Source organism: Condylostylus longicornis, unplaced genomic scaffold (assembly GCF_029603195.1).
Source record: "Condylostylus longicornis isolate FDR11 unplaced genomic scaffold, ASM2960319v2 ptg000073l, whole genome shotgun sequence".
In the NCBI taxonomy this organism is placed as follows: Eukaryota; Metazoa; Arthropoda; class Insecta; order Diptera; family Dolichopodidae; genus Condylostylus; species Condylostylus longicornis.
Window position 1 is genome coordinate 835144 of NW_026578041.1, and position 14302 is coordinate 849445.

The following is a 14302-nucleotide window of genomic DNA, read 5'->3' on the forward strand; positions in this document are numbered from 1 at the left end:
TGAAAATTGGAGTTTAGACGAGGATGATGTCTTTGACGATACTATAAAAGACGAATCATTTCACCGAGATAGAGCACTATCAGTAGCTTCGGAAGGTGCACGTTTAAAGCCACGCAAATCTATTCATACACCAAATGTGCGCATGTTTGAAACTGATTCAGGCGATATTATAAGTGTTCCTATTGAAAGCCCTAAAAAACCTTCAAAACGAGTACTTCGATCATCTACAAAAGCAGACGATAAACAGCTAAAACTGAATTTTCCTGTACGTAAGAAGACAAAAGTAAAATCTGATTCTGGTTCATCAACCCAACCATGGACACGATTCAAATAAATCAGGAAGAGGATTTTTATATAACTTTATTAAGTGATGCCTCAATAAAATATTTTCCAGAAAATGCTTTATCAAAATTTACAAATAAATTCCCAAAGCATTTTGAGTTAAACAAGAGTAATTGGAAAGTGGGAATTTCTGAAATTTTTTTGAACAATTTTATTCCAAATATATTTGGAGAAGTTTACGAAAAAGCTGCTGTAATATTTATTGGAACAGCAGAAAAAAATTCCATCGGTATTGGAAAAACCTATATTCCTTATAATGAAAATGAACTACGATGTGATTGGAAAACGCTTTTATTACCCACGCTGTTTCAAAATATTTCTCCAAATCCAGGATACACCAGAAAGCAAGTGGAGCAACAATTGATATGGGAAATCTACAATTTTATTTCAAATGATGCTAACTATGTTTTGGATAACAAATTTAAAATAGATACCACTCATACAGAGTACATAAAACTATGCAGTGAAAGACCTGTGGTCGAAATACGAATACTGGCTGGTACTGGGTATACAGTAAACTTTTTATTAAAAACATGTTTTCAACAAGCACTCGTTGTACAAAAAGAACTTAAAAAATATAAAACTAAAATTATTGAGGTTTATCATATAATAGCAAATACGTTGTTGACGTCTCCGGAAACAAAAACTGATATGCTGTTTGTTTATACCGATATAATAGAACCGCAATATATCGGCGATACAATGACAAGATGTATGAAAACTATAAACACAATCAATCCCTTTGCGGATACAATAATACAATTTGAAAAAGTTCAATATTGCAGTATAGACAAAGATAACTTTGATAGTATTTCAGTTTTAATTTGCGATAAATTTGGATATAATATAAATTTCTCCAGAAGTAACATACCTACAAAAATTGTATTGCATTTCAAAAGATATAAATAAGTGGGCAGGTTCATGTCGTTTATTCTTATACAATGAATCGTTCGTATTACAAGTATTATTTAATTCAAGCAGGTAGAGGTATTGATGATATTGGCCCGTTAGTGCAGTCTAGTGTGCAATATCAAAGAGGTCGTGGACTTGGAAGTTTTTTTGGAGGGTTGTTTAAATATTTAAAACCACTCATATCATCTGGCTTAAATTTGGTAAAACAAGAGACTTTAGATACTGGAATTAATGCTTTATCTGATATTGCTGCTGGAGCAAATCCAAAAGAAGTATTACAAGATAGAGGTAAACAAGCAATAAAAAATTTAAGACGCCGAGCTGTAAACAAATTGAATGAAATGTATGGAAGAGGTATAAGAAGAAGGACTATAAAAAGAACTCATGCAACGAGATTAACTCATTCAAATAAAAAGAAACGTAAAGCCAAGAGCAAACGCAGAAAAATTCACCAAACAGATATTTTTAATTAAAAAACAAGAAAAAAATGAATGAATGCATGAAATCAGAGTTAGATTTATTTGCAACTCCGCCAATACAAACCAATATTTTAAAATCTGAGGAGGTGTCATACAATCCCATTGCTTCTCTGGATAACCCTTCAACAATAGAATTTGTTTCGTTGGGTCACGGCGACACCTACAGGGATTTATCTTCAACATACATAAAACTCAAAGTTCAAATTTTGAAAAAAGATGGAACAGCATGGCATGATGATAAAGGTGCAGATCAGAAAACAATTCAACAACCGAGTGTGGTTAATAATATTTTGCATTCTCTGATTAAGCAATGTAACGTACAACTTAATGGTAAAAATATTACTCCATCAGATGGAAATTACCATTATAGAGCTTATATTGAATCTCTATTAAATTATGGAACTGATGCTGCAACTACTCATTTAGAATGTGCTGGATGGATTTTAGATAAGCCGAATATAGCTAGATCTGACAATACTGGTTCAAAGGAACGTCAAAAACTATATCATAATAGTAACGTTGTTGAGCTTATGGGAAAACTTCATGTGGATATGTTTAATCAACCCACTCATTTAATAAATAATGTGGATATTCGAATTCTTTTTACATTAGAAAAACCAGATTTCTTTCTATTTGCGGATGACTCTGATGAATCACAATTTAAAATTGTAGAGGCTAAATTATTTATGCGGCATGTAACAATAAATCCTAGTGTATTGTTAGCTCACAATGCCGTTCTAGAAAAATCAAATGCTAAATATCATTATAAAAGAGTGGAAGTGAAAAATTTTACTATCCCCAGTAATAGTTCGTCAATTTCGCTAGATAATGTTTTTATTGGCCAATTACCAAACACGATTATTTTTTGCATGACTGAAAATGCAGGGTATTCGGGAAAACGATCAAAAAATCCATACAATTTTAAGCATTTTGATATTTCACAATTCATGCTCTATGTTAATGGTGTGCAAGTACCAAACGCTGCCATAGAAACAAGTTTTTCTGATGATAATAATTGCAATGCAAGAGCTTATCATACATTATTCTCTGGAACAGGAATTTATCATAACGATAGAGGACATCAAATAACAAAATCTATGTTTGCAAATGGTTTCTTTTTATTGGCTTTTGATTTAACACCAGATGCATCGGGTAATGAAATTTGCCAAGGTTTACTTAATCAAGGAACTATAAGAATCGAAGCAAGATTATCAAAACCAACTTCATCTACATTAACAGCACTTATTTATGGAGAATTTGATTCCAACATTCAAATAGACAAAAATCGCAATGTCTACACAAATGTATAAATAGAACAATTTTTACAAACTTAAAATTAATCAAGTGTTGTACACTACACAACAAACATGTCTAAAAAAACTTGTGCAATTGTCGATTTGACGTTTTGTACTGATAATACCGATTATATATTTGTTAAGAATGTTACATGTGTTGGAATAAGAGGAAATTCCAAAATAATCACCAAGGAAACAAACTACAAATTTCCTACAAAAGAAATTACGCCAAATACCACAAAAAACTATAAATTCGGCAATGTATTTAATGAGCAAGAAAACAAAGAACTTCGCGGATTTATGGAAAAATTTGATGTTATTATAACAAATGGTCGTTCCAGCATGCAATTTTTAAAACATTATTTAAAAGAGAATACTAAGATTTATGATATTATTTCTTTTGAATCAGCCGATTAATAAGTACAATGAACACTTTAGAAATAAAACATGTATTGTCGTGTAATCAGCAAACACAAAAATTTTTCAAAGGAGTTTTTCCCCTAGACAAGCTTCCTAAGCATTTTGAAAAACCTGGATTTGTAGTGGTAAATACTGATGTTCATACTAAACCAGGTAAACATTGGATATGCATTTTTGTACCTTTAAATGGATTTATTGAATATTTTGATTCGTATGGACAAGCACCTGTTCAAAAAGAGCTTCACAATTTCTTAAAAAAAGTTCTAAAAAGTTCTTACACTGCCTGCAATTACAAACGATTGCAAGGGGACTATTCAGAAATTTGTGGTCAATATTGCTGCGTATATTTATGGTACAGATGTAAAGGTTATAGCATGTCAAGGTTCCTGGATATTTTTAACCGTAACAATCAAAATGTCAATGACAAAACTGTTATGAAATTGTTTAAGAAAATATTCAGGTATACGCCACATATAAACAACACGTTACAAATATGTAGAAAACCGATTTCACAGTTATAGTTTTTGAAAAAAAGTATAAATACCACAGTCCGCATATTTTAAACGATTTATTCAGTTTTGAGATACCTGACTTAAAATGTCTTCTAAAAGAAAAGCAACAACTTCCAAGAAGCTAGCAAAAATATCTAAAAAAGGATCATCTAAAATGGAAAATTTACTACTCTCTTACACATATTTTTTGAATACAAAACAAACGTGCAAAGTAGTAATAGGTTTTGATTGCAACACTTTTCAGTCAAAAATAGTTTTTCATCGGAATAGTAAGAAACCAGTTCAAGTTTTTTATAACGAATGGCACTCATTTTACAAGCAAGCCAAGAATATGGAATCAGCTCGAATAATGAACGAAGATCAACCAGTTTGCAGCATCTTGGAGTTCAATCAAGAAGATAAAAAAATCTTTAATATTGAACAAGAAGAATATTGGAAATTGAATGAAATGTTGGATTACATACAAGCCATAATGTCCTATAATAACAATGCTAGTGATAATGTTGCGACATATATTCACAAATACTTTGCAAAATGCAAAGAAAAGGGTGTAACCAAGTTATCTCAGGACGACTTTTACATTCCAATGCAGTTTTCACCTAACCAATGTAATTATAGCAGATTATTCTACGAAGTACCTATGTTTATGGCAGAACAAATATTTTGCTACTTGTATGATTTTAATTTAACTAATGACTCTGAAATATGTAACGTTAATATAACAAGTAAATAAAACATATTCTTTTTTTTAAATCAAATTTTACTTTGTTTTAATAAATGCATGAGTATGTTAATACAATTTTTTACAGCACAACGTTTATTATGACTATTTGAATTTAAATGGATTTGACAAAATGATTCATAATTTGTTAGTTTATTTAAAGCTGGTATATTATTTTCCAAATTAATTATCTGGTTCGGCAAATATTTTTCCAAAAATGTTTTCTTTTCAAGTCCTTTTACATAAATTCTGTTGTAATTCGAAAAACTTTCAATGATAGTAGGGATACAGTTGTAATCAATTAGACCATCACTCCAACTCAAACCGTTTATGTTATCTCTGTTGTAACTGTTTTGTTTTTGTGCTGCAACAGAAAGTTCTTCATATGGATAAGGAGGTTTAAAGTAATACACGGTAGTAATAACTGATTTGTTGTGGTTAATCGCCAATTCCTTTAGATAATATTGATTGTTGCTTCCAACAATGAATTGTAAGTCAGCTATTAAATATTTTTTTTCCATATTTCTTGTGGACATTTGAAATTAAAATGAATTTTTATTAAGAACAACTTACCAATTTATACAGAATTTAATTCTTACCAAGTACTTAAAAATCCGTAAGGAATTGTTTCAAAGTTGCTACGACACACTCGTTTTGTAAATGTAAATCCAAATTTTTTTTTTTCATCTTCTGATGTTACTTGAAAATGCTTTTGGCGTTTAATTTTATTAACTGTTGTGAAATACAAATTACTGCATCCAAAAGGGTCGGTAACAATTTCCTTCATGTGTTCAAAATTCAAAGATGTTTCACTTTTAGTACTTGTTATTCCTTTACACTTAACAACTTCTCCAAACTTATCTGTATCAGGATTATAGTAACGATACGAATAACTTTTGGGACCTGTTGATACAAATTCTGTACCGTAAACATTTTTTCCATATGATGCAAGTTCGTTAGTTAAATCTCCAATTAAAGTACCTATAAAGCAAATAATTTTTTGTAATTATACAAAATTATACGAAAAAATATATATATCTACAAAATTTTACCTATCTTTAAATTATATTCATTCTCAGTTTGCTGAACAAAAATCATAGAATCCGTATCGCAATACAAAAGATTTTTACCAATTTTGCTAATTTCATTATAAAGTAGACATCTAGCATGCGCCGTAGTAAAAGCTCCAATTATTAAAGATTGATTTTTAAGAACAGGATTCATTTCAGGAAAATTGTATTTCCAACTAATCCAAATCTGATGCTTGCTTGCAACAAATATATCCATTATTGACACACCATTTGAATGAATCAAGTTATGAAATTGTGTTATGTTTTGTACAACAGTCGTTATATGACGATCATTTCGTTGTATTAATTTTCCCCAAAATGAATTCAACTTTAGTTTTGCCAGATTTCGTAGTGAAGGATTTAGAGAAATTTTGGATTGATCTAACATTATGCCTTCTTTATCAAAAAAATTTTTTATATATGCATCTTGTTCAGATTCAGTTTGTATACCAGTTGGATAACCCGAACCTTCAGTCTTGTATTTTATGAAATAGTTCATGTAGTCAGTAAAAAGTCCACCTGTTTTATATATCGGATCATAAGTTTCACAATCATAATGCCAAATTTCATGTATTTCTACTATTTTGTATCCATATTTCACACTTAATTTTAATTCCATATCTGTCCAAGTGCCAAAAAGCATCCTCTCTGTATCATTGTGAGTACATTTGGATACAACATTTTCCCTTTCCGCGCATGTGCGGCATAAAACCATTAACATTTTGTTATTAGCGCGAATTGGTAGTATTGGAAGCCATAAATTTTGTGGTGGTAAAACAGAACATTTAATTAAACCATCTATTTTACTAATATCATTTTTGAATTGATTACATTCGTGAAAATTATAAATTTTTGGATGACCTATTGGGTATTTACAAGTTTTATTCACATATGGATAAAGAGAAGTAAAGTCGTAATAGCAAATTTTTTCATTTGCTTTGATTTTATAATATAATTTAAATACTTCAGTACGACCTCCAAAAATAGCATCTCGAGCATTAATCGGGTTAAATATAACTAATGGAGTATTTTTTATATCATTTTCTATTTTTCGATTATTTTTTAAAAAATCTTTAAATTTACATTCCCACTCATAACATACAACATATCCTTTTTGTTTTAAAAAATTTATTTTGTACATAGTATTTTCAAACTTAGTTTGCATTTTAAATCCATAAACAACCAAGTCCCTGTTAAAAAAACAGTCTTCGCACCCATGATAAAAGCATCCTAAAAATTCATAAACAGTGTTAGTATCTTGATTAAAACCGTCTACTTGTAATCCACAGTCTGGTAAAACATATTCATATTGAATTTTACCACAGCTGGCCTGGTTTTTAAATTCAAGCCACATTAATCCAATACAAGATTGATTATTCTTTTTATGATAATTGTTAATTGGAACTATACCTAAGGTTTTTTCTTTTAAAAAATGTTTACGGTATGTAATTAAACAAGCTTGAGCTAAGGTAAAGGTTTCAAAAAAAGGATTAACATTCAACAATTGAAGATAATTATCCATAAATCTTAAACATCCCTGACGTAATAAGTTTACGTCTTGAATGCAATATTTTATTAATTCTTCTCTATTGTTATAAATATAATTTGATGTTTTTAGATTATTATACCATAAAGAAAATTTTTCTAACTCGTGTGAGTTAAAGTTATTTAAAGAAAACATTTTAATGCTTGGAATTTCTCCAATATAGTTATAGTTTGCTTTTGTATTAAATAAATAGGGATAATACCCTTTAACATCATTCTGATCAAGACCAAATGCAGAAGTAAATTTAGCCAAAGGCATTGGTAAAAAATTAAGAGAATCTATAAAAAAAATATTGTAATTAAATGTTATTTTTAAAATTTTATTCCCTCCCATAATTGGTACCAAAGTTTTGTTACGCTGTAATAGTTCACTTATAATAAATTGACCATCATAACTTTTAAAATTGTGTGCTATACAACAAATTTTTAATGTTTGGTCGGCAGTAATTTTTAACAGAAAGTTTACAAATTTTGTTACACAATTTTCTTCAACACAGTTTTCAAAAATATGTGTCCGTTTTTTACATTTAGTACATTCGAAATTACCATCGTTCTTATAACATAAATTACAAACTAACTGAGCTACACATAAATTAGGTTCATGTAAAGATGCTGATTTAATTGTTTTGTCTTGAGTACATTCTAAATCAAAAAATACAATTGAAAAAGTTTTAGGAGGATTTTTTTTATACTTTTTAATATAACACAAATGATTTTGATCAACAAATTTTCCACATGTTGCACAATACTTTTCATTACAGATATGCTCGCGTTTTTGTAAATCGAAATATTTAAAACATTTTTGACAAATCTGTATTTGTGAACATACAGTAAAATTCTTGTAGGAATTTATTTTTTTATGGTTATCGAAGCATATTTGGCCTCTAAAACCACGATTACATTCCGAACATTTTATAAAGTTATCATTTATAAAACCACACGGAGGGTTTATTAAACAATACTTGCATTTCAATGGACATATGTGTCTATTGTCATACAATTCAAAACAAAATTCACATTCTTTATTTTTATTGAAAAACTTGCAAACATTTTTTATGGTTATAAAATGTTTCATTTTTTCTAAATAAAATAAATTTATTCTTTTTATGTTTGTATTCCGAAAAACGATTTTTTCGTTACAATTTTGTCTATTTTTATACAAAAAGATATTGTAATTTGTCAAATATTTCTGAAATTTAAAAATATCCCCTGAATTGTACCCACTTTTTTTATTAACATTTATTTTGGCTTTGTTGCATAACATTTTTACTTTCAAATTTAAAATTTTAGAATTCTTTCTTAAATATTTTTTTTTTATTGAATCGTTAACCTTATCAGCCAAAATCTTACCAATCCATATAGATCTTGGCAAACAAGTATTATCTGTTGTTTCACCTTTATCAATAATACTTTGGGCTTTTTTTTTTAAAATCTCCGCGTCTGATAAAAAAGTCATTTTAACACGTCCCTTACCTGAGGGTATTTTAACAATTGTCACAATTATTTCCAATAAATCGGTGAGCATAAAGTTTGTATTTGACTGCGAAACTGATGAAAACAAATCCAAAATGGAATTTGAGTCTAGTTGCTGGATGTTTCTAAAACTTAGTCCGATAGGTTTGGTGTTTTCCAAACTTGGTATTGATATCTTTATGCCAATAAAATCCTGCTTCTCTAAACCTTCTGTTATGATTGAAATCAGTTTTTCAAAGCATCTATTAAGATGGTCAAACAAAGATCCATTTTTATTTTCAAAATCTTCGAATTTAAATGTTATTTCTTTGGTTATAACACCAAATTTTTTGTTAAATTTTTCTTTTTGATGTATAACATTTACAAGGCTTGAGCCTGTACCTTGTTGATTTAAATCATTTTCATTTTCCCCAACTTCTTTTTGATGTATAACGTTTACAAGATTTGAGCCTGTACCTTGTTGATTTAAATCATTTTCATTTTCCCCAAGTTCTTCTAGAACTGTTTCAATATTGGGAACGTTTTCCCCAGTTTTTTCTAGTGCTGTTTCAATATTAGGAGCGTTTTCCCCAGTTTTTTCTAGTGCTGTTTCAATATTAGGAGCGTTTTCCCCAGTTTCTTCTACTACTGCTTCAATATTGGATTCAGGTTGGTTTCTTCTAATAAATGTATTTGTAAAGTTTGTCACAAATTCCGTAAATTTAATAAAGAACGTCTCTATTAAATTGATCTAATAGAAAAAATAATATTTTTATTCCATGGTTTTTGTAGTGTACTTACACTACATAACAAATACCATTTGAGTCTCAACTTATTACTGTATAAAACTAGTCGTGTATACTTGTCATATAATAATTTAAGATTAAAAAAAATTAAGTTTTTATTTACCTGATCCATTTTTTTTTTTTTTTGCGTTATAATATTATGTATTAAAAAAGAATACCGCTCAACCAGACTCAGTTGAACTTTAAACTTTGTGTGTCTTTTGTAGTACTCTTTTTATATTATTAATTTAATATTTTTTTATTAAAAAACAATGATCTACGATTGGTAAAAAAATTTAAAAAATACTCGTGTTCATATAAAAAATTTGCACTATTTATACTAAAAAGTCTTCTTTTACAAAATGCATTACTGTTTACTTAATGTTTTGATGAATAAAATTTAAAAAACAAACGCCAAAGAATGTCAAAGACACTTATGTCAACTCAATAAACGCAAATATTATTTATGGATATTAAATTTTTAATTTAATTAACCAAAATACACATAAAATATTGATAAATAATGCGACACTTGTTTATACACAAAAAAATACACAAAAAATATTGATAAATAATGCCACACTTGTTTATTCTTTAATTATCAATAAAATATGTTCTTAAAATTTGTATTGTATAGCTTTTGTGACTGCTTACACTTAAGAAAATAATATTTATTTTATTTTAAAGAGTGAAAAAAAATAAAACAATAAAAAAAGTCAATAATTTTAATTGTCATATAAAAATTTGTTTTTATACCTATAAAAAAAAAAAAAAAAAATGGTGTGAAAATAAACCTTTAACCCTATTAATATTATTTATAAATATTATTTTTTCTAAAATTTACGTTTGAACATTGCAAAATATCAATTATTAAAAATGGTATAAAAAGACATGCTTTTCCATAATATGAACATCAAAGAACTTGTAACAGTCAAAGAGTTTTGTTAAAAAAAAAAAAACATTCAATTAAGAATCTAAAAATGGTAAGTTTTTATAATTCAAAAAATATTTTGTTTTATTTTTAAATAATAGACATTTTTTTATTTTAATTCAATTCAATTGTTTTTTAAATAATCTAGAGTTTTACGGAATTGTTTAAGGAAGCTTCAAATGTTTCGTCCTACAAACCCTTGCTGAAAAGTGAGGATTTACAATTAAACCAAGCGTATAGTATCACAAAAGGTGTAGTAATAAAAACGAAGTACGGGAAGAAGGTATTGATTGAGACGGAAACTCATCAATACTTTCTGCCAGCAAGGTACTCAACATTTATTACCAGCAAAAAAATTACGGACTATTCGATTTCTTCCAATTTAAAAATGGTGATGACTGGAAGAGACGACAACGAGTTCAGGACTCCTATTCTAAAATTTTTTGAGGAGGAATAAGCAGCGTTGCAACTTAATAAAATTTGTATTTTAATAACAATATCATCATTTCTTAATTTGTATAATAAAGTCAAATTTTAATAAAAAAATTTACAAAATGCGTTTCTTAATTCGACTAACAGGTATCGGTTTTTTATTCAAAAATTTACATACATTCTGTTTAACTCTATAAACAACAGATTCTTTATCCATTCAAAACTTACATACATTCTGTTTAACTCTATAGATAACAGATTCTTTATCCGGCTGGAAGACAAAAAATTTTATATCTTGACATGCCTACGTTTACGTTAATATTCCACCACGATTTATAATTTTCTTTTTATATTGCTTTTTATTTTTTAAAGCTTTTTTGTTTTTTTATATTGATTTGCTTGATCAAGTACTACTCGAAAAATATTTTATATCTTAGCATGTAAGCTACACCTACGTTAATATTTCACCACGATTTATATTTTTCTTTTTTATATTGCTTTTTATTTTTTAAAGCTTTTTTGTTTTTTTATATTGGTTTGCTTGATCAAGTACTTCTCGAAAAATATTTTATATCTTAACATGTAAGCTACACCTACGTTAATATTTCACCACAATTTATATTTTTCTTTTTATTTTGCTTTTTATTTTTTAAAGCTTTTTTTGTTTTTTATATTGGTTTGCTCGATCAAGTACTACTCGAAAATATTTTATATCTTAACATGTAAGCTACACCTACGTTAATATTTCACCACAATTTATATTTTTCTTTTTATTTTGCTTTTTATTTTTTTATTTTGCTTTTTATTTTAAAAGCTTTTTTTTTGGTTTTTTATATTGGTTTCTTAGCAAAAGTGCTACTCGTAAATACCCTTTCACTCACTCCAATTATTTTTTTATATATTTTACTACGGAGAAGTACTACTATACTACTGACAGATGACAGGTGACAAATGACAAATGACAGATGACAGATGACAGATGACAGATGACAGATGACAGTTGACAGATGACAGATGACAGATGACATATGACAGATGACAGATGACAGATGACAGATGACAGATGACAGATGACACATGACAGATGACAGATGACAGATTACAGATGACAGATGACAGATGATAGATGACAGATGACAGGTGACTGATGAAAGATGACAGGTAACAGATGACAGGTGACGGATGACAGATGACAGATGACATATGACTGATGAAAGATGACAAATGACAGATGACAGATGACAGATGACAGATGACAGATGACAGATGACAGATGACAGATGACAGATGACAGATGAAGGTGACAAATGACAAATGACAGATGACAGATGACAGATGACAGATGACAGATGACAGATGACAGATGACAGATGACAGATGACAGATGACATATGACAGATGACAGATGACAGATGACAGATGACAGATGACACATGACAGATGACAGATGACAGATGACAGATGACAGATGACAGATGACGGATGGCAGATGACAGATGACAGATGACGGATGACGGATGACGGATGACAGATGACAGCTGACAGATGACAGATGACAGATGACAGATGACAGATGACAGATGACAGATGACAGATGACAGATGACAGATGACAGATGACAGATGACAGATGACAGATGACAGATGACAGATGACAGATGACAGATGACAGATGACAGATGACAGATGACATATGACAGATGACAGATGACAGATGACAGATGACAGATGACAGATGACACATGACAGATGACAGATGACAGATTACAGATGACAGATGACAGATGATAGATGACAGATGACAGGTGACTGATGAAAGATGACAGGTAACAGATGACAGGTGACGGATGACAGATGACAGATGACATATGACTGATGAAAGATGACAAATGACAGATGACAGATGACAGATGACAGATGACAGATGACAGATGACAGATGACAGATGACAGATGACAGATGAAGGTGACAAATGACAAATGACAGATGACAGATGACAGATGACAGATGACAGATGACAGATGACAGATGACACATGACAGATGACAGATGACAGATTACAGATGACAGATGACAGATGATAGATGACAGATGACAGGTGACTGATGAAAGATGACAGGTAACAGATGACAGGTGACGGATGACAGATGACAGATGACATATGACTGATGAAAGATGACAAATGACAGATGACAGATGACAGATGACAGATGACAGATGACAGATGACAGATGACAGATGACAGATGACAGATGAAGGTGACAAATGACAAATGACAGATGACAGATGACAGATGACAGATGACAGATGACAGATGACAGATGACAGATGACAGATGACAGATGACATATGACAGATGACAGATGACAGATGACAGATGACAGATGACACATGACAGATGACAGATGACAGATGACAGATGACAGATGACAGATGACGGATGGCAGATGACAGATGACAGATGACGGATGACGGATGACGGATGACAGATGACAGCTGACAGATGACAGATGACAGATGACAGATGACAGATGACAGATGACAGATGACAGATGACAGATGACAGATGACAGATGACAGATGACAGATGACAGATGACAGATGACAGATGACAGATGACAGATGACAGATGACAGATGACAGATGACAGATGACAGATGACAGATGACAGATGACAGATGACAGATGACAGATGACAAATGACAGATGAAAGATGACAGATGACAGATCACAGATGACAGATGACAGATGACAGATGACAGATGACAGATGATAGATGACAGATGACAGATGACAGATGACAGATGACAGATGACAGATGACAGATGACAGATGACAGATGACAGATGACAGATGACAGATGACAGATGACAGATGACAGATGACAGATGACAGATGACAGATGACAGATGACAGATGTCAGATGACAGATGACAAATGACAGATAACAGATAACATATAACAGATGACAGATGACAGATGACAGATGACAGATGACAGATGACAGATGACAGATGACAGATGACAGATGACAGTTGACAGACGACAGATGACAGATGACAGATGACACATGACAGATGACAGATGACATATGTCAGATGACAGATGACAGATGACGGATGACAAATGACAGATGACAGATGACAGATGACAGATGACAGATGACAGATGACAGATGACAAATGACAAATGACAGATGACAGATGACAGATGACAGATGACAGATGACAGATGACGGATGACAGATGACAGATGACAAATGACAGATGACAGATGACAGATGATAGATGACAAATGACAGATGACAGATGACAGATGACAGATGACAGATGACAGATGACAGATGACAGATGACAGATGACAGATGACAGATGACGGATGACAGATGACAGATGACAGATGACAGA

At 30.4% G+C, this 14302-nt stretch overlaps 1 protein-coding gene across 1 annotated transcript; it reads left to right on the forward strand.

Annotated features, from left to right (window-relative positions):
* Positions 1-1741: 1741 nt before the first annotated feature.
* LOC129612503 (uncharacterized protein F54H12.2-like) lies at positions 1742-3043 on the forward strand. The gene has a single exon (XM_055526145.1). It carries the CDS (start codon positions 1742-1744, stop codon positions 3041-3043), a length of 1302 nt encoding a protein of 433 aa, XP_055382120.1.
* The last annotated feature ends 11259 nt before the right edge of the window (positions 3044-14302 follow it).

What these genes read in the sequence shown, in the direction of transcription:
- LOC129612503 (XM_055526145.1), top strand. Translation starts at nt 1,742, where the DNA reads ATGAATGAATGCATGAAATCAGAGTTAGATTTATTTGCAACTCCGCCA.